General features: G+C 37.3%; 1 protein-coding gene across 1 annotated transcript in view; it reads right to left on the bottom strand.

Moving 5' to 3' along the window:
• LOC119513898 (leucine-rich repeat-containing protein 37A3-like) overlaps positions 1 to 27656 on the bottom strand; it is a 63953-nt gene that overhangs the window by 20894 nt on the left and 15403 nt on the right. Inside the window, exon 5 of the mRNA XM_037809347.1 lies at positions 23829 to 23903. Within this exon, the coding sequence (XP_037665275.1) occupies positions 23829 to 23903 (75 nt within the window). The remainder of the gene's footprint in view (positions 1 to 23828; positions 23904 to 27656) is intronic.

Here is a 27656-nt window from a genome sequence, read left to right on the forward strand (position 1 = left end):
TAAACTAATGGTAAAGGGGTTCCTTGAATAGGTAGAAGTGGCAGGCCCAGGCCACAGGGCTGAGAAGAAAGGAGTTCTTGGTCTACAGCCTGGACAGCTGGGTGGGGACCAGTTGGCAAATTGCTGATCTTGAATATGTGGTAAATAAATAGGAAAGAGGACAGAGGTGCACAACAGAAGGGTAAGAATGGAAGTGGGAATGCTCTGACTAAAATATAGTAGGTAGGGACTCGAACTGGGTAGGGACTACATTGATCTGTAGTTTAATTCAGAAGTATCTCCTTTTAATCTAAAAGTCTCACTTTGGGTTGAGAGTACAAAGGAAGGGTGTAGAAATCTAAGAAGAGTCTGACTAAGCTCCCAACTTCTAGAGTTCCTTTTTAAATTCCTGGTTGCAAGGGGTAAATATTAAGGGCATAAAAATCAGCTTAGTTGACCTTAATCCACATTATGTGGTTAAACAATAACAGAGATAACAGGGATCTTATTAGCCAAATCTGGGCAATTTAAGCATTCAAAAGAATAGCGATGATAATATGGTATAAGTAATTAAAGAAGAATCCATGAATGCATAATGATACTCAAAAAGAAAAGGGGTGGGGAGCTCTTCTTTTGGAAGAATCCCAGTTAATGAATGTACAAAGAATATTAAAATTAGAAAAGTACCATTTTGCAGTCATTCAGGTAATAATTCATTCAGGCAGGGATTATCATTGATGCACAATTGGGTGAAAAGCTGTTTGCGAGTAGGGTTTTCACTGATCTCTAAGTATCACCCCACAAATTAGTTATTAATTACCTAGGGGAAAAATAACCTTATCATGGAGCAATCTGGAAGATATCATCTTAATCAGGTGATCAAACATCATTATGGGCTTCCTGAACTAATGAAATAGAAAGGACACAACCTCACCTATGAAGTACTCTTCCCCAAAGTGTTTAACTGTATCCAATAAGGAGAAAACAGATAAATCCAGACTGTGGGACAATTTATAAGACAACTATCCTGACTCTCAAAAATATCAGTGTCATGAGAAACCAAAAAAAAGGGGGGGGGGGATGTTTTAGATTAAAGGCAACAAAAACATGACATGCAATGACTTATCTTTAATTGGATCCTAGACTAAAACAAAAGAAATTAAAGGATATTATTGGTCTCTAGCCAACATGGAGTAACAAGGACTGGATTTAACCTCCCGCTTCAAACATTAAAAACAAACAAACAAACAAACAGAATATATGAAACAACAGTTGTCATGGCATTGGACATCAGGCAATGAAAGACAGTGGTCCCCAAGAGATGGGAAATAAATGAAGTGAGCCCTATGATTGCTCTAGCTTACTCCTTCAAGAGAGTTTCTAGGCCAGAGTTAACAGAGGAGAAACTCAGGCAGACACCAGTGGACTTCCTACTTGAGGAAGTGGGGCTGAAAGTCCCAGAAAACAAGGGTGGCTTAGAATTTGCAACACAGAGTACTGGAGAGAAAAATGCTGCACACAGAGAGAACTCTGGAGATATGCAGAGGGATCTCAAATATTCAGTGAAGTACTGATCAGATCAGTGTGTATGTGTGGTGAAACTACAGGAGGCAAGAAAAAGAAGCACCCAAAAGGATTAGAGAAAAGAGTAACTGGATATCACACAGGACTGTGAATAGTGTTTGTTCCTATAAGCCAGACTAGAAAACCTCATGATTCATGGGGTGTTGGGTACTCAGAAAGGTCTTGCCTCATTAGGAGGGAATAATGAACTCCAGACTAAAGGCTACTCTGTGGTCCCACCTAACAAATCTTAAAAGCTAGATCTGAAAGGATAAAATTGTTTCCAGGTATCTTAACTTCATCCAGAAAAAAGCTCAAGTGTATTTATAAGAATGTAAAAGATATGTAGCACACGACAAGGAAAATTACAATGTCTGGCATCAAATAAAAAATTACTAGGCTTGCAAAGAAGCAGGAAAATATGACCTATATTGAGGAGAAAAAGCAATCAAAACCAATATAAAACCTACACAAATGTTAGAATTAGCAGACAAGGACATTAAACAGTTATTGTAACTGTATTCCTTATGTTCAAAAACTGCAATGTTTAGATAAAAAATATACTGTTGAGTTTAATGACAGATTAGACACAGAAGAAGAAAAGATCAGTGAACAGGAAGGCATAGTGATACAAAATATCCTAAATGAAACACAAGGAGAAACAAAATAAAACAAAATAGCCACAATAAAAACAAAACAAAACAAAACAGTATCAGTAAGTTGAGCAACAACTTCAAGAACCTAGTACCTAGCAATATTTGAAGAAATGATAGTCAAATTTTCCAAATCCAGGATATTCAATGAACTCCAAGTGCAAGAAACATGAACAAAACTACACCAGGGCACATCATAATCAAATTGCTCAAAAGCAGCAATAAATAGAACATCTTAAAAGCAACTAAAGGGGAAAAAAAGACATGCTATGTACAAAGCAACAAAGTAACAAAAGATGACAGCAGATTTCTTGTTGGAAATAATGCAAGCCAAAACTCAGTGGAGCAACATCTTTCAAGGACTAAATGGGGGGAAAAACCCCCAAAACCAAAAGCAAACTATCAACCTAGAATTCTACACCAGAATATGTACAAAGCAACAAAGTAACAAAAGATGACAGCAGATTTCTTGTTGGAAATAATGCAAGCCAAAACTCAGTGGAGCAACATCTTTCAAGGACTAAATGGGGAAAAACCCCCCAAAACCAAAAGCAAACTATCAACCTAGAATTCTACACCAGAGAAAATATCTTTCAGAAACAAAGACAAAATAAAAACTATTTCAGACATACAAAAGCTGAAAGAATTAATCACTAGCAGACCTGCACTATAAGAAATGCTAAAGGAAGTATTTTAGGCAGAAAGAAATTGATACCAAAGTATTTTAGGCGGAAAGAAATTGATACCAAAAGGCAATATGGATCTACACAAAAGAATTAACATATGGGAAATGCTAACTACATAGGTAGTAAAACTTTTTCTTATTATTTGAATCTCCTTAAAAAATAATTGACTACTTAAAAGTAATACATAGCATAGAGTTTCTAACACATATAAAAGTAAAATATATGAGAACAATAGCACAAAGGCCAGAAGGGGAGAAATGGAAGCATATTATTGTAAGGTTCTTATACAATACATTAAGTAGTAGTATGTAATTTGAAGGCATACTGTGATAAGTTAAAGATGTATACCGTAAATAATAAAGCAATCATGAAAATAACAAAACAGAGTTCTAAATAGTAAACCAAAAAAGGAGATAAAATGAAACAATAAAAATACTCCAAAAGCAGGGCAAAAAAGAGGAAAAAAGAAACAGAACAGATGAGACAAATACTAAGATTGTACATTAAGGTAAATGGTCTAATCACTCTAATTAAAAATCAAAGATTATCACACTGTATAGACAAGCAAAATACAACTATATACTGTCTACAAGAACCTTCTTAAATACAATAACGGAGCATTAAAATAAATAAAAAAGAGGATTATGGGAAGAAGGTGGAGTAGCAAGCTCCAGGAATCAGTCACTCCACCAAAACAACTATTGAACTGCAGGAACTATCTGAATTAACTATTTGGAACTCAGGAGTCTAGTGGAACACTTGCATCATCCCAGGGAGAAGCTAAAGAGTAGGTTGGTAAGTTACAATAAATACTGGTGAATTTCACCTTCTATGTAGTAGCCACCATCCACCACCACTCCCAGCCATGTGGCAGATGGCAGTTGGGACAGGAGACTGGGCTCTTGGTACAGCTTGCTGGTGCCAAAGTGGGCCATAGACCTAGTCCTCCAAAATCTGGAGTGGTGTGGTCTGATCGCTGATCACTGCTTGTGATCAGCTACCTCAGATGCTGGGGGACTGGCTCTGAGGGCAGCTATTGTTCCAGCCCCCCTTAGGCAAAAGCAGCAGAGGAGTCTTAAAGAGGCAATACCTGTTTTTTTCCCCCTCTTTTCTCTTTCCATTCCCTGTTTGCAAACAAAAGCAGTTTGGAAATGTCACAAGTTGACAGCTGCAGCCTTGAACAAGAACAAATAATAATAATCTAGCAATCCCAGAGAGTGGGAGAAATAGATTTCCAGAGTTATAACAACTGAATATTCCACTTCTCAACAAAACACTACAGAACACACAAAGAAACAGGAAAGTATGGCCCATTCACAAGAGAAAATTAATTATACCAGAAACCATCCCTGAGGAAGCTCACACATTGGAGCCATTAGTCAAAGACTTTATATAAACTGTTTTAAATATGTTCAGTGAGCTAAAGGAAACCATATATAAAGAACTAAAGTAAATCAGGAAAACATCTGAACAAAATAAAGTGATGCAAATTATAGAAAGGACCAAAACAGAAATTTTAGAGCTGTAAAGTACAGTAATTGAGATGAAAAACTCATTAGATGGATTCAAAGGCAGATCTGAACAGGAAGAAGAAAGGATCAGTGAACTTGAAGACAAGACAATTGAAATTTTCCAGTGTGAAGAACAGAAATAAAAATGAAGAGAGGAACCCATGGGACAAGCATACCAACATATCCATCACTGGAGTCCCAGAAAGATAGATAGATAGATAGATAGATAGATAGATAGATAGATAGATAGATAGAGAGAGAGAGAGAGAAGCAGAAAAGATATTTGAAGAAATATTTGTCAAAAAGATCCCAAATCTGATGTAAGACATGGACATACACATCCAGAAAGCTCAACAAATTCGAAGGACAGAGGCTGAAAGCTCTATACCAAGACACATCATAGTAAAATGATCAAAATCCAAAGAAAAAGAGGATTTTTACAGTACCAGAGAAAAGCAACTTGTTACATACAAGGCATGCCCCATAAGATTAACAGAGGATTTCTTTTAATAGGAAACCATGGAGGCCAGAAGATGGTGAGATAGTATATTTAAAGTCCTTAAGGAAAAAATAACACAAAACTATCAACCATGAATTTTATAGCCAGCAAAACTCTTTCAAAAATGAAAGAGAAATGAAGATATTTACAGACAAAAGCTGCAAGAGTTCATTACCAAATGACCTGTCCTACAAGAAATACTAAAGGGAGTCCTTCAGCTGAAATAAAAGGTCTCTAAGCAGTAATTCAAGGCCATAAGAAGAAATAAAGAATACTGGTAAAGGTAACTACATAGGTTCATATAAAATCCTGTATTATTGTACTTTTGGTTTGTAAGTGCTTTATCCCCCATATGACTTTACAGGCAACTGTGTAAAATAACATTTAAAAATCTATCTTAATGGGCATAGTATGTATAAAGATGGGATATGAAACAATGACAATATAAGGAGAAAGAAACATGTATTTGAGTAGAGTTTGTATACTACTGAAATTAGGTAGTACTAATCAAATTAAGTTGTTATGAATTTAAGATGTTCATTGTAATTACAAAGTTAACCTCAAAAAAACTAAAATATTGGAAAAGGAATAAAAGAAAATCAAAATAGTATACTAAAAAACAGCAACTAAATACAATAAGGCAACAATGGAGTAACTGAGGAACAAAAAGCATACATACAAGACAAACAGAAAACAAATAGCTAAATGGCAGAAATAATCCTTACTTTTCAGTTATTACCTTAAATTTCAATGGATTAAACTCCCCTGTTAAAAGCAAGAGATTGGCAAGTTGGATGAAAAAGCATGATCCATGTAATGTTGTCTACAAGAAATTCACTTCAAGTACAAAGACACAAAAAGGTTGAAAATAAAAGGGTAGAAAAAGATATTCTGTGCAAACAGTAATCAAAAGAGAGCTGAAATGGCTATATTATTCTGAGACAAAATAGGCTTTAAGTAAAAAAAGAATACAAGAGACAAAGAAGATATTTTATATTGAGAAAAGCTTCAATCCAGCAAGAAGATATGATTATATATATGAACCACACATCAGAACTCCAAAATACATGTAGCAAAAATTGACAGAACTGAAGGGTGAAAAAGGCAGTTGAATACTTCAAAAGAATAAGTTCAATAATGATAGAATGTCTAAATGGAAGATCAATAAAGAAACAGAGGACTTCAACAACACTATTAACCGATTAGCCCTAATAGACATATATAGAATGCTCCATGATATAACAGCAGAATACACATTCTTCTCAAATGCTTATGGAGCATTTTCCAGGATAGACCACATGTTAGGCCACAAATCAAATCTTAATACATTTTAAAAGATTCAAATCATACAAAGTATCTTCTCAGACCACAATGGAATGAAGCTAGATATCAATAACAGAAAGAAAACTGGGAAATTTACAAATATGTAGAAATTAAACAACATGCTATTAAACAATGAATGGGTTAAAGAAGAAATCATAAGGGACATTAGGAAATATCTTGAGGTGAATGAAAATGAAGCACAATATACCCAAACATACAGGATGCAGCAAAGGCAATGGTCAGAGGGAAATTTATAGCTCTAAATGCCTACATTAAAAATCAATAACCTAATTTCACACCTAAAGAAACTGGAAGGAGAGCAAACTAAACTCAAAGTTAGTATAAAGAAGTTAAGAGTAAAGATTAGAGCAGAGACAAATGAAATAGCAAATATAAAAAAAATAGAATAAAAAATCTAAAAGTTGGGTTTTTGAAAAGGTCAATAAAATTAACAAACCTTTAGCCAGATTGACAAAGAAAAAGAAAGGATTCATAAAATCATGAATGAAAGTGGGGACATTACTCCCAACCTTACAGAAATAAAAAGGATTTTAAGAGGGTGCTATGAAAAATTATATGCCAAAAATTAGAAAACTGAGATGAAAAGGACAAATTCTTAGAAATACTCAAATTACCTAATCTGATGCAAGAAGAAACAGAAAATCTCAACAGGCCTATAACAAGTAAACAGACTGAAATAGTCATCAAAAACCTCTCAACAAAGAAAAGTGCAGACCAGATGGATTCATGTTGAATTCTACCAAATATTTAAAGAAGATTTAACAGCAATACTTCTCAAAGCCCACCAAAAAATAGAAGAGGAGGGATTAATGAGGCCTTCATTACCCTGGTACCAAAGTCAGATAAAGATAGCATAAGAAAAGAAAATTACAGACCAATAACACATATGAATACAGATGCAAAAACCCTCAACAAAATATTGGGAAATGAATCCAACAGTACATCAAAAGGATTACATACCATGGCCAAGGGGATTTAGTCCAGGAATGCAAGGTTCAACATAAGACAAAGAAAATCAATTAATGTACTACACCACATTAATAGAATGAAGGGAAAAACACCACGCGATCATCTCAATTGACATAGAAAAAGCATTCGACAAAATCCAACATACTTCCATGATAAAAACATTCAGAAAACTAGGAACAGAAGGGAACTTTCTCAATATGATAAAGAGTATTGATGAAAAACCCACAACAAATAGCATACTCAATATGAAAGACTGAAAGCTTTCCCCCAAAGATCAAGAACAAGACAAGGATGTCTGCTGTCACCACTGTTACTCAACATTGTACTTGAAATTCCAGCCAGAACAATCAGGCAAGAGAAAGGAATAAAAGATAATCAAGTTGGAAAGGAAAAAAGTCAAGTTATCCCTATTCACAGATATGATCCTAAATATAGAAACCCCCATAAACTCTACAAGAGAGCTACTAGAACTAATAAATTCAGCAAAGTTGCAGGGTACAAGATTAACAGGCAAAAGTAAGTTGGGTTTCCATACACAAGTAATGATAATGAACAATATGAAATTGAAATTAAGAAAACAATACCATTTACAATAGCATCAAAAGAATATAATACCTAGGATTAAATTTAAACCAGGGGGGTGAAAGACTTAAAAACTGAAACCTGCAAAGCATTGCTGAAAGGAAATACAGATCTGCATAAATGGAAAGACGTCCTATGTTCATGAATTGGAGGATTTAATTTTATTACAATGGCAATGCTGCCTAAATTAATCTACAAATTCAATGCAATCTCTTTCAAAATTCCAGCATTTTTTTTTTTTTTTTACAGAAATAGAGTTGATGCCTGAATTCACATGGAAATGGATAGGCCCCCGAATAGCTAAAATCATCTTGAAAAAGAACCAAGTTGGAGGCCTCACATTTCCTGTTTTCAAAACTTACAAAACTTTGGTAATTAAAACAGTGTGGTTTCACAAATCCTGATTTCAAAGCTTACCACAAAGCTCCAGAAATTAAAACACGTGGTCCTAGCATGAGGATAGGCATATAGACCAATGGAATGGAAATGAGATGAATCCATACATCTAAGGCCAGTTGATTTGACAAGTGCCAAGTTCATTCAGTGGAGAAAGAACAGTCTCTTCAACAAATGGTGTAGGGGCAATTGGAAATCCACATACAAAAGAATGAATGTGGACCCCTATACATCTCACCCCATACAAAAATTAATACACAATGGATCAATGACAAATATAAGAGCTATTATTATAAAACTCTTACAAGAAACACATGGGAATATCTTCAAGACCCTGTAATAGTCATGGAGTTTTAGATTTTACATCAAAAGCACAAGCAACAAAAGAAAATATAGATAAAATAAACATCAAAATTAAAAACTTTTGTATATCAAAAGACATTATAAACAAAGTCAAAAGATAATCTATGGAATGGGAGAAAATATTTGGAACCATATATCTGATAAGGGTTTAATATATAGAAAATATGAAGATCTCCTACAATTCAATAATAAAAAGACCAAGAACCTAATTAAAAACTAGGCCAAGGTATGAATAGATATTTCTATTCTTCAAGAAAGAAGATATTAAAATGACAAATAAGTATATGAAAAGATGCTCAATATCATTATCCATTAGAGAATTGCAAGTTAAAACTACAAAGAAATATCACTCAACACCCACTAGTATAACTATTATTTAAAAAACAGAAAATAACAAGTGTTGGCAAGGATGCGGAGAAAAAGGAACCCTCGAACATTGTTAGTGGGAATGTAAAATGGTGCAGTACAGCAAATCCACGCCTAGGTATATAGCCAAAAGAACTGAAAGGAGGGTTCAGACAACTATTTGTAGACCAATGTTCATAGCAGCATTATTCACAATAGTCAAAAAGTGGAAGCAACTGAAGTGTCCATGAACAGATGAATTGATAAACAAAATGTGGTATATCCATACAATAGAATATTATTCAGGCATAAAAAGAAACAAAGTGCCCGTACGTGCTACACAACATGGATGGATCTTGAAGACATCATGTTGAGCAAAATAAGCCAGACACAAAAGGACAAATATTGTATGATTTCTCTTATATGAAATACTTAGAATAATCAAATACATAAAAATAGAAAGCAGAATAGTGTTTACTAGTGGTGGAGGGAGTGAGGGGTCCTGGGAGTTACTGCTAACTGGGTATGAGTTTGGTTTGGGATGGTGAAAATAGTCTGGAAATAGAAAATGGTGAAAGTTACACATTTGTCAATGTATTTAATGTCAAAGAATTGTCCAGTTGAAATGGTATAAATGGATTTTTATGTAATTTTATTGAAATATATCCACATACCATACAATCATCTAAAGTGTACAGTTGTTCACAGTTTCATCATATAGTTGTGAATGCAACACCACAATCAATTTTTGAATATTTTCATTACTCCAAAAAGTAAAATGAAAATAAGAACAAAAATAAAAGTAAAAGAGAACTCTCAAAACATCCCATACCCCCCTCATTTACTTTTTTTAAAATTCAATTTTATTGAGATATATTCACATACCATGCAGTCATACAAAGTGTACATTCAGTTGTTCAAGTACCATTATATAGTTGTGAGTTCATCACCAAAATTAATTTTTGAACATTTTCATTACCACACACACAAAAATAATAAGAAAAAAATTAAAGTGAAACAGAACAATTAAAGTAAAAAAGAACACTGGGTGCCTCCCCCCCCCATTTTTTTTTTTTTCTGTTAACATTTTTTTTTTTAATCTTCATTTTATTGAGATATATTCACATACCACGCAGTCATACAAAACAAATCTTACTTTCGATTGTTTACAGTACCCTTACATAGTGGTACATTCATCACCCAAATCAATCCCTGACACCTTCATTAGCACACACACAAAAATAACAAGAATAATAATTAGAGTGAAAAAGAGCAATTGAAGTAAAAAAGAACACTGGGTACCTTTGTCTGTTTGTTTCCTTCCCCTATTTTTCTACTCATCCATCCCTAAACTAGACAAAGTGGAGTGTGGTCCTTATGGCTTTCCCAATCCCATTGTCACCCCTCATAAGCTACATTTTTATACAACTGTCTTCGAGATTCATGGGTTCTGGGTTGTAGTTTGATAGTTTCAGGTATCCACCACCAGCTACCCCAATTCTTTAGAACCTAAAAAGGGTTGTCTAAAGTGTGCATAAGAGTGCCCACCAGAGTGACCTCTCGGCTCCTTTTGGAATCTCTCTGCTACTGAAGCTTATTTCATTTCCTTTCACATCCCCCTTTTGGTCAAGAAGATGTTCTCCGTCCCACGTTTTGTTTATATGGGTCTTCTCTCGTTTTGATTTTGTCAGTGTAGCTAGGGGCTTGTCAATCTTGTTGATCTTCTCAAAGAACCAACTTTTGGTGATATTTATCCTCTCTATTGTTTTTTTGTTCTCTATGTCATTTATTTCTGTTTTAATCCTTGTTATTTCTTTTCTTCTACTTGGTTTAGGATTGGTTTGCTGTTCATTTTCTAGCTTCTTCAGTTGATCCATTAGTTCTTTGATTTTGGCTCTTTCTTCCTTTTTAATATATGCGTTTAGTGCTATAAATTTCCCCCTTAGCACTGCTTTTGCTGCATCCCATAGGTTTTGGTATGTTGTGTTCTCATTTTCATTCGTCTCTATATATTTAGCAATTTCTCTTGCTATTTCTTCTTTAACCCACTGATTGTTTAGGAGTGTGTTGTTTAACCTCCAGGTATTTGTGAATTTTCTAAGTCTCTGATGGTTATTGACTTCTAATTGTATTCCATTGTGGTCAGAGAATGTCCTTTGAATAATTTCAATCTTTTTAAATTTATTGAGGCTTGTTTTATGTCCCAGCATATGATCTATTCTGGAGAAAGTTCCATGAGCACTAGAAAAGTATGTGTATCCTGGTGATTTGGGATGTAATGTCCTGTATATGTCTGTTAAATCTAATTCATTTATCAGATTGTTTAGGTTTTCGATTTCCTTATTGGTCTTCTGTCTGGTTGATCTATCTATAGGAGAGAGTGATGTGTTGAAGTCTCCCACAATTATTGTGGAAACATCAATTGCTTCCTTTAGTTTTGCCAATGTTTCTCTCATGTATTTTGTGGCACCTTGATTGGGTGCATAGACATTTACGATTGTTATTTCTTCTTGCTGAACTGCCCCTTTTATTAGTATGTAGTGGCCTTCTTTGTCTCTCAAAACATCCCTGCATTTGAAGTCTATTTTATCTGAGATTAATATTGCTATACCTGCTTTCTTTTGGCTGTAGCTTGCATGAAATATTTTTTTCCATCCTTTCACTTTCAGTTTCTTTGTGTCCCTGTGTCTAAGATGAGTCTCTTGTATGCAACATATTGATGGTTCATTTTTTTTGATCCATTCTGCGAATCTATATCTTTTAATTGGGGAGTTTAATCCATTTACATTCAACGTTATAACCGTGAAGGCATTTCTTGAATCAGCCATCTTATCCTTTGGTTTATGTTTGTCATATTTTTCCCCTCTGTCTATTAATATCCTTTATGGTACCCATACCGAATCTCTTTAGTACTGAACCTTTCTCCAGGTCTCTCTGTCCTTTCTTTGTTTCTCTGTCTGTAGGGCTCCCTTTAGTATCTCCAGTAGGGCAGGTCTCTTGTTAGCAAATTCTCTCAGCATTTGTTTGTCTGTGAAAAATTTAAGCTCTCCCTCAAATTTGAAGGAGAGCTTTGCTGGATAAAGTATTCTTGGTTGGAAATTTTTCTCACTCAGAATTTTAAATATATCGTGCCACTGCCTTCTCGCCTCCATGGTGGCTGCTGAGTAGTCACTACTTAGTCTTATGCTGTTTCCTTTGTATGTGGTGAATTGCTTTTCTCTTGCTGCTTTCAGAACTTGCTCCTTCTCTTCTGTGTTTGACAGTGTGATCAGTATATGTCTCGGAGTGGGTTTATTTGGATTTATTCTATTTGGGTTTCGCTGAGCATTTATGATTTGTGTATTTATGTTGTTTAGAAGATTTGGGAAGTTTTCCCCAACAATTTCTTTGAATACTCTTCCTAGACCTTTACCCTTTTCTTCCCCTTCTGGGACACCAATGAGTCTTATATTTGGACGTTTCATATTATCTATCATATCCCTGAGGTCCGTTTCGATTTTTTCAATTTTTTCCCCATTCTTTCTTTTATGCTTTCATTTTCCATTCTGTCATCTTCGAGGTCACTGATTCGTTGTTCAACTTCCTCTAGTCTTGTACTATGAGTGTCCAGAATCTTTTTAATTTGGTCAACAGTTTCTTTAATTTCCATAAGATCATCCATTTTTTTATTTAGTCTTGCAATGTCTTCTTTATGCTCTTCTAGGGTCTTCTTGATTTCCTTTATCTCCCGTACTATGGTCTCATTGTTCATCTTTAGTTCTTTGAGTAGCTGCTCTAGGTGCTGTGTCTCTTCTGGTCTTTTGATTTGGGTGCTTGGGCTTGGGTTATCCATATCGTCTGGTTTTTTCATATGCTTTATAATTTTCTGTTGTTTTTGGCCTCTTGGCATTTGCTGAACTTGATAGGGTTCTTTTAGGATTTGTAGACCAATTGAAGTCCTTGTCTCTAATTTATCAGATCTATAGCTTCGTGGAGTACACTTTCTCTAACTAACCAGCAGGTGGCGTCCACGAGCCACCTGTTCTCCACAAGCCAGTTCTCCCCTGCTTAGCCTTTTTGGTGAGTGGGGGAGTGAGTCTTGTGGGGTCCAATTGGTGTACCAAGCTTGCGTGTGTAGTTGGTGTTGCCTGCCCTGTATATGGGGCGTGTTTCTGGGCAGTCAGGGAGGGGGGGTGGCTCTAACAATCAAATCTCCCTGGTGATCCTAGAGTTTTAAGGCTGCTGCAATAGTCTAATCCTTCAGTTCAGTCCTGCCACAGTTTGTCTCTGCCACTGACCCACAAGTCCTTGGTATTGGCGTATGGCTCCTGAGACTTGCAAGTGGGCCCCTCTTCCAGGCCGTGCACCCCCTGGTCCTCTGTTGAGGGATGACTGTGCTATGTCACAGGTGAGTGCCATCCCCCCAGGGCAGTTCTGGGCTGCTGGGCTCTGTAGGGAGGCTCCCAGTCTGCTGAAATGATGGCTGAATGGGGCTTTGTTAATTCACACTGCTCTACCTTCCCAACTCTGGGACAATCAGCTGAGGTTGCAGGGAAGGCTAATGTCCATGCCCAGTTTTGTGGTGTGTGCCTGTTATTTGAAGCACTTCCATCACACTGGGTTGTCTGGGGCACTTCTGGGCTATGGGGCTGGCGATGGGCAGGAGTGTTTCCTGTCCACCAGGATGATGGCTGTGAGCAGACACCCCCCTTTTCTTGGGAAGTTGTGGTGTTTAGTGAATTTTCTCAGCCACTGGATTATTGCATTTTGTCTCAGAGCTCTCCTAGTTCTGCTCTTGACTTGACCTGCCCAAATTGCAGGTCTTTGAAGCTTTCTGTATTGGGCTTCTTAGAGTAATTGTTTTAGAAAAAGAAAAAAGGATTAAAAAAAAAAAAAAAAAAAAAGGGCCCTCCTCAGAGATCTAATGGGTTATTGAAATGCTAAGAGACAAAGCAACCAGGGCCATTAAGGAAAGGTCCACAGGGCAGAGAGATCAGCTTTTCTTCGGGATTTGCATATGCGCCTCAGGGCCCGAGCTCGGGCCTGAGCTCTGCCCTTCCCCCTTCCACGCTGACCAGAACTCCAAAAATCCTCCGCCTTTATTTTGGAGTTTTTCGTGTTGTTTTTTTTCTATGCCTGTCTCCTCTCTGCTGGGCTGGCTGCTCTCAGATTCTCTGGTGTCTGGTCTCCGTCTATCTATGGTTGGAGTTTGGATCAGCAGAATGAGTTTCCGATAAGGGCTGCCACTGCAGTTCTCCCTTCTCCTTCCCGGAGCTGATAGCCCCTCCTCCCATGGGACTGAGCCTGGCAGGGAGGGGTGCGGGTCCCCTGGCCGCAAAAACTTACAGATTTCGCTGATCTCAGCAGTTCCACGTTTTCATGAGTGTTGTATGAAGTATGCCCAAAGTCAGATTGCTCTGTGGTGTCCAGTCCACGCAGTTCCTGGCTTTCTACCTACTTTCCTGGAGGAGTAACTAAAACATACAGCTCACCAGTCTGCCATCTTGCCCCACCTCCCCCCCCCCCATTTTTCTACTCATCCATCCATACACTGGACAAAGGGGAGTGTGGTCCACATGGCTTTCCCAATCACATTGTCACCCTTCTTAAGCTACATTGTTATACAATTGTCTTCAAGATTCAAGAGTTCTGGGTTGTAGTTTGATAGTTTCAGGTTTTTACTGCTAGCTATTCCAATTCATTAGAACCTAAAGAGGGTTGTCTATATTGTGCATAAGAGTGCCCACAAGAGTGACCTCTCGGCTCGTTTTGGAATCTCTCTGCCACTGAAGCTTGTTTCATTTCCTTTCACATCCCTCTTTTGGTCAAGATGTTCTCCATCCCACAATGCTGGGTCTAGATTCCTCCCTGGGAGTCATATTCCATGTTGCCAGGGAGATTTACTCCCCTGGGTGTCAGATCCCACATATAGGGGAGGGCAGTGATTTCACCTGCCAAGTTGGCTTAGCTAGAGAGACAGGGCCACATCTGAGCAACAAAGAGGCATTCAGGAGGAGACTCTTGGGCACAATTATAGGCAAGCCTAGCCTCTCCTTTGAAGCAACTGTCTTCCCAAGGGCAAGTCCCGTGGTAGAGGGCTCAGCCCATCAAACCACCCGTCTCCTATGTCTGTGAGCACATCAGCAACCATCGAGGTGGGGAAGCCCAACACCCCTGCATTCTCCCCCAGCTCCTCAGGGGGGCTCTGCATAACTTTTTCATTTTTTTTTTTAAATTAACTTTCTCTTTTTTTAAATTAACTATATCCAAAAAACAAAAACAAAAACAAAAACAAAAAAAAACCCAAAACATTTCAAACAAACCAAAACAAGGGAGTAAGAAAAAGACAACTAGCCTAAAATAACTACTTTACTTCCAACATGTTCCTATTCTACCCCAAGAAAATAACCTAATATAGCAACATTTCGGTGAACTTGTTCCTACCATACCCACCAGGAATTAACAAACCATAGTCATTCCTGGGCATTCCCAGAACGTTAAATTTACCCACAATAGCTTATCTGTTCTTATTGAGTTATCGTTCCCCCTTCATTAATTGTTCTCTATTGCTAGTTCCCCAATATTCTAGATTATAAACCATTTATTTTACATTTTTCAATGTTCACATTAGTGGTAGCATATAATATTTCTCTTTTTGTGACTGGCTTGTTTCACTCAGCATTATGTCTTCAAGGTTCATCCATGTTGTCATATGTTTCACAACATCGTTCCTTCTTACTGCGGCATAGTATTCCATCATGTGTATATGCCAAATTTTATTTATCCACTCATCTGCTGAAGGTCACTTTAGTGTTTCCATCTCTTGGCAATTGTGAATAATGCTGCTACGAACATTGGCGTGCTGATATCTGTTCGTGTCGCTGCTTTCAGATCTTCAGGTATATACCGAGAAGTGCAATTGCTGGATTGAAGGTAACTCTATATCTGGTGTTCTAAGTAACTGCCAGCATGATTTCCAGAGTGGCTGAACCATTATACAGTCCCACCAACAATGAATAAGAGTCTCAGTTTCCCCACATCCTCTCCAGCATTTGTAGTTTCCTGTTTGTTTAATGGCAGCAATTCTAATTCGTGTGAGATGGTATCTCATTGTTGTCTTAATTTGCATCTAATAGCTAGTGAAGCTGAAAATTTTTTCATGTGTTTCTTGGCCATTTGTATTTCCTCTTCAGAGAACTGTCTTTTTGTATCTTTTGCCCATTTTATAATTGGGCTGTCTGTACTATTGTCATTGAGTTGTAGGATTTCTTTATATATGCAAGATTTCAGTCTTTTGTCAGATACATGGTTTCCAAATTTTTTTCCCATTGAGTTGGCTGCCTTTTCACCTTTTTGACAAATTCCTTTGAGGTACAGAAACTTCTAAGTTTGAGGAGTTCCCATTTATCTATTTTTTCTTTTGTTGCTTGTGCTTTGGGTGTAAGGTCTAGGAAGTGGCCGCCTAATACAAGGTCTTGAAGATGTTTCCCTACATTATCTTCTAGGAGTTTTATGGTACTGTCTTTTATATTGAGGTCTTTGATCCACTTTGAGTTAATTTTTGTGTAGGGTGTGAGGTAGGGGTCCTCTTTCATTCTTTTGGATATGGATACCCAACTCTCCTAGCCCCATTTGTTGAAAAGACTGTTATGTCCCAGTTCAGTGGCTCTGGGGGCCTTATCAAAGATCAGTCAGCCATAGATCTAGGGGTCTATCGCCAAATTGTCAATTCAATTCCATTAATCAATATGTCTATCTTTGTGCCAGTACCCTGCTGTTTGACTACTGTGGCTTTATAATAAAGTTCAAAGTCACGGAGTGTAAGTCCTCCCACTTCATTTTTCTTCTTTTAGAGTGTTTTTAGCAATTCAAGGCATCTTCCTTTTCTAAATAAATTTGACAACTACCTTCTCCAAGTCTGTGAAGCAGGTTGTTGGAATTTTGATTGGGATTGCATTGAATCTGTAGATGAGTTTGGGTAGAATTGACACCTTAATGACATTTAGCTTTCCTATCCACAAACAAGGAATATTTTTCCATCTTTTAAGGTCCCTTTCTATTTCTTTTAGTAGAGTTATGTAGTTTTCTTTGTATAGGACTTTTACATCTTTGGTTAAATTTATTTCTAGGTACTTGATTTTTTTAGTTGCTATTGAAAATGGTATCTTTTTCTTGAGTGTCTCTTCACTTCATTCATTTCTAGAAACATTACTGATTTATGTGCATTAATCTTGTATCCTGCTACTTTGATAAATTTATTAGCTCTAGTAGCTGTATCATAGATTTCTCAGGGTTTTCCAGATATAAGATCATATCATCTGCAAATAATGACAGTTTTACTTCTTCCTTTCCAATTTGGATGCCTTTTATTTCTTTGTCTTGCCGGATTGCCCTGGCTAGCACTTCTAGCACAATGTTGAATAACAGTGGTGACAACGGGCATCCTTGTCTCATTCCTGATCTTAGAGGGAAGGCTTTCAGTCTCTCACCATTGAGTACTATGCTGGCTATGGTCTTTCATATATGCTCTTTATCATATTGAGGAAGTTTCCTTCAATTCCTACCTTCGAAAGTGTTTTTATCAAAAAGGGATGTTGGATTTTTTCGAATGCTTTTTCAGCATCTATTGAGGTAATCATTTGATTTTTCTCTTTTGATTTGTTAATGTTTTTGATTTTCTTATGTTGAACCATCCTTGCATGCCTGGAATGAATCCCACTTGGTCATGGTGTATGATTTTTAAATGTGTCTCTGGATTCGATTTGCAAGTATTTTGTTGAGAATTTTTGCATCTATATTCATTAGGGAGATTGGCCTGTAGTCTTCCTGTTTTGTTGCATCTTTGCCTAGTTTTGGTATTAGATTGATGTTAGCTTCATAAAACGTGTTAGGTATTAATCCATTTTCTTTGATGTCTGAAAGTTTTTAAGTAAGATTGGTGCCAGTTCTTTTTGGAAAGTTTGGTAGAATTCCCCTGTGAAGCCATCTGGCCCTGGACATTTATTTGTGGGAAGTTTTTTGATGACTGATTGGATCTCTTTGCTTGTGATTGGTTGGTTGAGGTCTTCTGTTTCTTCTCTGGTTAGTCTAAGTTGTTCATATGTTTCCAGGAAATTGCCCATTTCCTCTGCATTATCCAGTTTATTGGCATACAGTTGTTCATAGTATCCTCTTATAATTTTTTTAATTTCTCAGGATCCACATTAATGTCACCTTTCTCATTCATTATTTTGTTTATATGGGTGTTCTCTCTTTTTGATTTTGTCAGTCTAGCTAGGGGCTTGTCAATCTTGTTGATCTTCTCCAAGAACCAATTTTTGGTGTTATTTATTCTCTCTATTGTTTTTTTTTTTGTTCTCTATGTCATTTATTTCTGCTTTAATCCTTGTTATTTCTTTTCTTCTACTTGGTTTAGGACTGGTTTGCTGTTCATTTTCTAGCTTCTTCAGTTGCTCCATTAATTCTTTGATTTTAGCTCTTTCTTCCATTTTGATGTGTGTGTTTAGTGCTATAAATTTCCCCCTCAGTACCACTTTTGCTGCATCCCACAGGTTTTGATATGTTGTGTTCTTGTTTTCATTCATCTGTTTATATTTAGCAATTTCTCTTGCTATTTCTTCTTTAACCTACTGATTGTTTAGGAGTGTGTTGTTTAACCTCCAAGTATTTGTGAATTTTCTAAGTCTCTGATTATTATTGACTTCTAATTGTGTTCCATTATGGTCAGATAATGTGCTTTGAACAATTTCACTTTTTAAAAAATATGTTAAGGCTTGTTTTATGCCCCAGCATATGATCTATTTTGGAGAAAGTTCTGTGGGCACTAGAGAAGAATGTATATCCTGGTGATTTGAGATATAATGTTCTATATATATATCTGTTAAATCAAAATCATTTAACAGATTGTTTAGATTTTCAGTTTCCTTATTGGTCTTCTGTCTGGTTGATCTGTCTATAGGAGGGAGTGATGTGTTGAAATCTCCCACAATTATTGTGGAAACATCAATCGCTTCCTTTAGTTTTGCTAGTGTTTATCTCAAGTATTTTGTGGCACCCTGATTGGGTGCATAAATGTTTATGATTGTTATTTCTTCTGGTTGAATTGCCCCTTTTATTAGTATGTAGTGGCCTTCTTTGTCTCTCATAACATCCTTGCATTTAAAGGCTATTTTATCTGAGATTAATATTGCTACTCCTGCTTTCTTTGGGCTATAGTTTGCATGGAATATTTTTTTCCATCCTTTCACCTTCAATTTCTTTGTATCCCCATGTCGAAGATGAGTCTTTTATATGCAACATATTGATGGTTCATATTTTTTTATCCATTCTGCCAACCTATATCTTTTAATTAGGGAGTTTAATCCATTTACATTCAACATTATTATTGTGAAGGCATTCCTTGAGTCAGCGACCCTATCCTTTGGTTTATGTTTGTCAGACATATATTTTTCCCTCTTTCTCTTAGTATATACCCATACTGAATCTCTTTAGTACTGAACCTTTCTCCATCTCTCTCTCTCATTTCTTTGTTTCTCTGTTAGTAGGGCTCTCTTTAGAATATCAAGTAGAGCAGGTCTCTTGTTAGCAAATTCTCTCAGCGTTTGTTTGTCTGTGAAAAATTTAAGCTTTCTCTCAAATTTGAAGGAGAGCTTTGCTGGATAAAGAATTCTTGGTTGGCAATTTTTCTCTTTCAGAATTTTAAATATGTCATGCTACTGCCTTCTTGCCTCCATGGTGGCAGCTGAGTAGTCACAAGTTAGTCTTATGCTGTTTCCTTTGTAAGTGGTGAATTGCTTTTCTCTTGCTGCTTTCAGAACTTGCTCCTTCTCTTCAGTATGTGACAATCTGATCAGAATATGTCTTGGAGTGGGTTTATTTGGATTCATTCTATTTGGAATTTGCTGGGCATTTATGATTTGTGTATTTATGGTGTTTAGAAGTTTTGGAAGGTTTTCCCCAATGATTTTTTGAATACTCTTCCTAGACCTTTACCCTTCTCTTCCCCTTGTGGAACACCAGTGAGTCTTATATTTGGACGTTTTATATTATCTATCATATCGCTGAGGACCATTTTAATTTTTTTTATTTTTTTGCCATTCTTTCTTTTGTTCTTTCATTTTCCATTCTGTCATCCTCGAGGTCACTGATTTGCTGTTCAGCCCCCTCTAGTCTTGTACTTGAGTATCCAGAATCTTTTTAATTTGGTTGACAGTTTATTTCCATAAGGTCATCAATTTTTTTATTTACTCTTGCAATTTCTTCTTTATGCTCTTCTAGGGTCTTCTTCATGTCCTTTATATCCCGTGCCATGCTTTCATTGTTTGTCTTTAGTTCTTTTATTAACTGCTCCAAGTACTGTGATCTTTTGATTTGGGTGTTTGGGTTTGGGTTATCTATATCATCTGTTTTTTTCATATGCTTTAAAATTTTTCTGTTGCTTTTGGCCTCTTGGCATTTGCTTAACTTGGTAGGGTTCTTTTAGAATATGTAGACTGATTCAAACACTTATTTCTAATTTGTCAGATCTACAGCTTGTTGGCATACACTTTCTCTAACTAGCCAGCAGGTGGCATTTGCGAGCCACCTATTTCCCTCAAGCCAGTTCTCCCCAACTTTGTCTTTGTGTTGAGTGTTGGTCTGAGTCTTGTGGGGATTCAATTAGTGCACCAAGTCTGCATGTGTAGTTGGTGCTGCCCATCCTGAAAGTTAGGCATGTGTCTGAGTGGTTACGGAGGGAGGGCAGCTTTAATAATGAAATATCCCAGGTGTTCCTGGAGATTCAAAGCTGTTGCAATAGTCTGAACCTTCAGTTAGTCTCGCCACAGTTTGTCTCTGCTGCTGACCCACAAGTCCTTGGTATTTGTGTATCATCCCTGGGACTTACAAATGAGTCCCTCTTCCAAGCCATGCCCTCCTACAGCCTCTGCTGAGGGAAGACTGTGCTACGTCACAGGTGAGTGCCATCGCCCAAGGGAAGTTCTGGGCTGCAGGGCCGCATAGGGGTGTTCCCAGCCTGCTGAAAGGATGGCTGAAAAGGGCCTGTTAATTTCCCCCTTTACTCACAGCTCTGCCTTCCCAGCTCTGGGACAATTTGCTGCAGGTGTGCGGACGGCTATTATCCACACCAGATATTGTGATGTGTGCACATGTTGCTGGAAACACTTCCCGTTACACTGGGTTGTTTGGAGTAGCTCTGGGCTGTGGCACTGGTGCCAGGCAGGAGTGTTCCCAGCCCGCCAGGAAGATGGCTGTAAGGGGACACCTCCCTTTTCTTGGAAAGTTATGGTGTTTAGCAAATTTTCTCAGCCACTAGAATTATTGCTTTGTCCCTCAGAGCTATCTTAGCTCTGCTCTTGCCTGGGCCCAAATTGCAAGTCTTTGAGGCTTTCTGTAATAGGCTGCTTAGAGTAACTGTTTCAAAAAAGACAAAAGATTAAAAAAGAAAAAGAAAAAGAAAAAGGGCTCTCCTTGCAAATCTAATGGGCTACTGAAATGCTAAGAGACAAGGAGATTAGGACCATTAAGGAACAATCTAGAAAGCAGAGAAATGTGCTCTTCAGACAAGGGTCCTCTCCCTCTGGATTTGCATACATTCCTGATTCTGTTTGAGCCCTGCCCTTCTCCATTTTGTGTTCACTGGAACTCCAAAAAGTTTCTGTTTTTATTTTTGGGTTTTTTTTTTTTGCTGCTTTTGCTAGCCCTATCTCCTCTCAGCTGGGTTGACTGCTCCCAGATTCTCTGGTGTCCAGTCTCAGTCTATTTATGTTTGGAGTTTTTGATCAGCAGTCTGAGTTTTCAATCGGAGCTACAATTGTAGTTCTTCCTCCTTGTTCCCAGCACCAATGGCCCCTCCTCCCATGGGACTGAGCCTGGCAGGGAGGGGCGCAGGTCCCCTGGCCATGAGGACTTACAGATTTCGCTGATCTCAGCTGTTCCACACGTTCGTGAGTGTTGTATGAACTATGCCCAAAGTCAAATTGCTCTGTGGTGTCCAGTCCACGCAGTTCCTGGCTTTCTGCCTACTGCCCTGGAGGAGTAACTAAAACCCCACCTTATCACTCCACCATCTTGCCCCACCATACTCTTCCCTCCTTTTTAAAATGGGAGAAAAAGACTATTTTTCTTCCTTGTCTGACCTTTTACGTTCACTTCTTTTGTCTCCTTCCTTTCCTCTTCTTTATTTCTCCCCTTCCTCCCTTTGATGTAAGAGAGTAATATATGTTTTTTTGGAGGGGGGGAATCATTATATTTTTGCTTTAAATTTCCTTCTATTAGTTTTCACCACCATAGCACTTCTTAAGTTAAACAAATCATGATGTAAAATTTTAGTACTTAAAAAAAGTACAGACTTTTAAAAAAAAAACTGATGCATTAAAAAAAAACCTGATACATTTAAAAAAACTGATACATTTAAAAAAACTGATACATTAAAAAAGTACAGACTGTATGATTCCATTTAAATAAAATTCTAGAAAATGAAAACTAATCTACAGTAAAAAAGAGCAGATTGGTGGTTACATGAGGAATGAGAGGAGGAAGGAGGGGCAGGAGAAAGGAAATACAGAGCAGCATGAGTACACCTTTTTAGGTGATGGTTATGTTCATTATTTGATTTTGATGGCATCATGCTGAACACATGTTAAAAATGAATAATTGCAAATCAATTATCCCTAAAAAAGATGTTAAAAAAGAAATTATGTTTTTGGGACAAAGTAAGAGATACACAACTATACAACTTTTGGAAGAAAATATAGGAGAAAATTTCTGTGGCTCTGGGTAAGACAAAAATTTTTTAGATAAGACACACAAAAAAACACAAACTGTATAAGAAAAAAATGTTAAATTAGACTTCACCAAAATTAAAAACATCTGCTCTTCAAAAAATACTTTGAAGAGAATGACCAGACAAGCCACAGCCTGGGAGAAAATATTTACCAAACACATTATCTGAGAGACAGAACTTATTTCCAGAATATATAAAAAGCACTCTTATAACTCAATAATAAGATAAAGTATCCTATTAAAAATGGCAACAGATTTGAACAGTCACTTCATTAAACAAGATAAAGATGGTAAATAAGCACATGAATAGGCACTCAACATCATTAGCTATTAGAGACGTGCAAATTAAAACCAAGATGTGATACCATGACACATCTACGAGGTGGGCTGATTTTTTTTTTTTTTTTTTTTTTTTTTTAAAGACTGAAATACAAAGATCAGATGCCTGATCTTTGTGGAGCAACTGCAACTCACATACACTGCTGGTGGGAATGCAAAATGAAACAGCCATTTTGGAAAACAGTCTAGCAGTTTCAAATAAAATGAAAAATGTTCTCAGCATATGACATAGCAGTCCCACTCTAGGTATTTACTCCCACCACCAGCCCTCGGCAACCATCCATCTAATTTCTGCCCCTATGGTTTTGCTTTTACCAGAGTGTCTTACAAATGAAATCATATAGTATGTAGCTTTTTGTGTTTTGCATCTTTCATTTGTCACCTTTTATGCTTGACCTCTTTCACTAGCATAATCCTTTTGAGATTCATCTATGTTGCTGTATAATTTAGTAGCTCATTCCTTTTTATTGCTGAGTAATATTACAGTTGTACAGATATTCCATAATTTGTTTATCCAATTTATCAGTTGATGAGCATTTGGGTTGTTTCTAGGTTTTTGGCCACTGTGAATAAAACTGCTGAAAACACATACAAGTTATTTTGTGAACATATGCTTTCATTTCTTGGGAGGGGCCTTTTTGGGGTGACAGGAATGTTCTATATCTCAATTGCAATGGTGGTTACATAACTATACATTTGCCAAAAGTCATCAAACTATACGCTTAAAAGGGGTGATTATTATTATATGTAAAATTTACCTCAATAAGCATGACTTGTAAAATAATAACAACAAACCTAAGAAAACTCATGAAAATAAATCTAAGACAAAATGACTTACAATTTTTCCAACTCGAGTGTCATCATGAGGATGTTCTCGATTGCTGTAAGTGACACTTGTGTTGTTCCCATGTCTCTGAAAGAGAAAGCCCAAACATGTACATATGAACCCAAACACAAAAATTCTGTACTTAAACAGATACTTAAATACATGAGATAACTTGGCTTCTCTGTAAAACAAGCCAGCTCAAGGGTTTATTTTCATAGAAAACAATTCCAGAGAGTTCTTACTGAAGAAATTTACATTTATTTGCATAATCAAATCAATGATGTTGACACTGAACAGCAGAACCAATTGTCTTTTTTTTTTTTAAATTCAGTTTTATTGAAATATATTCACATACCATACCATCATCCACAGTATACAATCAACTGTTCACAGTATGATTACAGTTATGCATTCATCACCACAATCTATTTCTGAACATTTTCCTTACATCAGAAAGAAGCAGAAGAATAAAAAATAAAAGTGAAAAAAGAACACCCAAACCATCCCCCCCATCCCACCCTATTTGTCATTTAGTTTTTATCACCATTTTTCTACTCATCCATCCATACACTAGATAAAGGGGGTGTGATCCACAAGGTTTTCACAATCACACTGTCACCCCTTGTAGTCTACATTATTATATAATTGTCTTCAGGAGTCCAGACTACTGGGTTGGAGTTTGGTAGTTTCAGGTATTTACTTCTAGCTATTCCAATACATTAAAACCTAAGAGTTGTTATCTACATAGCGCATAAGAATGTCCACCAGAGTGACCTGTCGACTCCATTTGAAATCTCTCAGCCACTGAAACTATTTCGTCTCATTTTGCATCCCCCTTTTGGTCAAGAAGATATTCTCAATCCCATGATGCCGGGTCCAGATTCATCCCCGGGAGTCATATGCTGCGTTGCCAGGGAGATTTACACCCCTGGGAGTTGGGTCCCACATAGGGGGGAGGGCAGTGAGTTCACCTGCCGAGGTGGCTCAGTTAGAGAGAGAGAGGGCCACATCTGAGCAACAAAGAGGTATGCAGGGGGAGACTCTTAGGCACAATTATATGCAAGTTTAGCCTCTCCTTTACAGTAACGAGCTTCATAAGGGCAAGTCCCATGATCGAGGGCTTCAGCACATCAAAGCGCCAGTCCCAATGTTTGTGACAACATCAACACCAGTCCAGGTGAGGAAGTCCAACACTTCTGCACCTTCCCCCAGCTCCTCGGGGCGGGGGGGGTGGGGAGGCTGTAAATATATTTTTTATTCTCTGCCCAAATTACTTTGGGATGTGTCACTATTTCACTCTAACCTATACTAACCTACTGTATCTCACTTCCTATTCGAAGGAACTAATAGGATTTTATGATGATTTGGATATAGAGTATGAGAGACTGAAGAATGACTTGAAAGTTTTTAGCTCCAGGCCCCAGATAAAGTAATCATCATCCAAGATGAGGAAGATTAGGTTTGAAGGGCATGTTCTGAAATTCCATTTGACTCATTAGTAAAATATGGCCCTATATATCCAGGTGGCCATGTGGTATAGAGAAAGGAATCTGAAACTGAAGAGAGAAGTTAGGGCCAGAGACATACAATTGAAAATCATCAGCATATTTAAGGCTATGACACTCAATGAGATAATCAAGACAGCTAAGGACTGAGCCATGGAGAAGAGGAGAAACCAAAAAACAAGACTGAAGAATGGTCACTGACATAGGAGAGAAAACTAAGATAGAGTACAGTGTTCTGGAAGCTAAATGAAGATAGTTTATTATGCAGGAGGGTATGATCTATTACGTTAAACAGTGCCAAAAGATCAAATTAAATGAGCACTGAAGACTGGCCACTGGATTCAGCAACATGGAGGTCATTGTTGACCCTGACAAAGCAATGGTGGAAGAGAGTGCTAATACAAGGTGGTTTGGAGAGAACAAGTATACACAACTCTTTCAAGGGGTTTGGCTGTAAGAGGGAGAAGAAAAATGTGGCAGGCCTATTAGAGGATGTGCAATGAAGGGATAATTTTAAGATGGAAGAAATAACAACATATGATAAGGGGAAACATTCTGCAGAGTGAGAAAAATAATGTCATGGGGGAAAGAAGGAAGAATTATTAGAATGAATGAATGTTGGAGAATTCAAACTTCAAATTGTTTTTAATCTTCTTAAAAGTGATAAGTAAAAAGAAGTGTTAAAAAAAAAAACCCTGATACAAACTCTCCTGTGCCAGTTTGAATGTATTATGTCCCCCAGCAAAAGCCATATTCTGTGATGCAATCTTGGAATCCTTTGAGTGTTTCCATGGAGACATGACCCACCCAACTGTAGGTGATAACTCCAATGAGATAATTTCCATGGAGGTGTGGCCACACCCATTCAACGTGGGCCTTGACTACTGGAGCAGTACATAAGCTCAGACAGAAGGAGCGAGCTTGCTACAGCCAAGAGGGACACTTTGAAGAATGCATTGGAACTGAGAGAGGAGCTTCAGCTTACAGAGACATTTTAGAGTCGGCCTTTGAAAGCAGACTTTTGCTCCGGAGAAGCTAAGAGAGGACAAATATCCCAAGAGCAACTAAGAGTGACATTTTTGAGGAGCTGAAGCCTAAAGAGGAATGTCCTGGGAGAACGACATTTTGAAACCAGAACTTGGAGCAGACGCCAGCCACATGCTTCCCAGCTAACACAGGTTTTCCAGACACCATTCCATTGGCCATCCTCCAGTGAAGGTACCCAATTGTTGATGCATTACCTTGGACACTTTACGGCCTCAAGACTGTAACTGTGTAACCAAATAAACCCCCTTTTATAAAAGCCAATCCATTTCCAGTGTTTTGCATTCTGGCAGCATTAGCAAACTAGAACATCTCCTAAAGTTACTTTCAATAGCTTTTAGAAAAATCAATTTGAGATCGTGCAAAAACTAGCTATTCTGGGTGGAGCTCAAGAGGCAGAAACTCCCAGGAATCTAATTTCCTCTAGCATACTGATGCTTTGTTTACCTCAGGTGCAGCCTGCCTTTTGTGGGTATCTGAATCTTCCAAAATCTGTAAATAACTGTGCATGTATTCTGCAGCTTGCTCCCATTGGTGTTTCAACAGAGCTTCTTGGATAAAACCTAAACAAGCACCTGTTGTCTGAGCAAAATCCTTCTCCTTTTTGCCTCCAGTTACCACAGTTTCTATTTGCTTTCACAGCCAAGGAAAATACATTCCTGTACCAGAGGGCACAGATATCTCCACCACATCCTTTGTCACTGGCCTTGTTAATTCTTCAATGAAATCACTCATACCTACTCCAAACTGAGATTATCAGTTACTTTCTGTACTTCTTAACCCATAGGCTTCTGAGTCGTAAAGAAAAAAGTCATCTTCGGATCTAATACATACTTGACCAACAGAATTTTTTGTACTTCAGGGTTCCTGCCTGAAGCGTGATGCCGGATACCCACACTCAGCGGCACAGCGTGACCAAAACCTCGCCGAAGTCAGAACCAATTGTCTTTTACCATTATCCTACTTTTTAATCTAATATTGCATTAATGTCTCTCAATTCCTTGCTCCTTTTTAATAGTGTATATCTTATTCCTTTTTGCATTCTAGGATAAATGATATTTCTACATGTCTACTTGTACCATATCCATATGTGTTCTTCAACACTGCTCTTATCCCCTCCTGGCTGTCTTGCCCATTATAATCCTTTCTTAATCCTTTTCATTGCCAAATAACTTTTTATTTCAATAAGCCAATTACAATTAAAATTAATGAGTTTTCAGTGTAAATGTAAAATACTTAATCTTTGATGAAAGTAAAAGAACAGAAATCATCTCATGTCCCAGAAGATTTT

This window comes from Choloepus didactylus, chromosome 18 (genome assembly GCF_015220235.1).
Source record: "Choloepus didactylus isolate mChoDid1 chromosome 18, mChoDid1.pri, whole genome shotgun sequence".
NCBI lineage: Eukaryota > Metazoa > Chordata > Mammalia > Pilosa > Megalonychidae > Choloepus > Choloepus didactylus.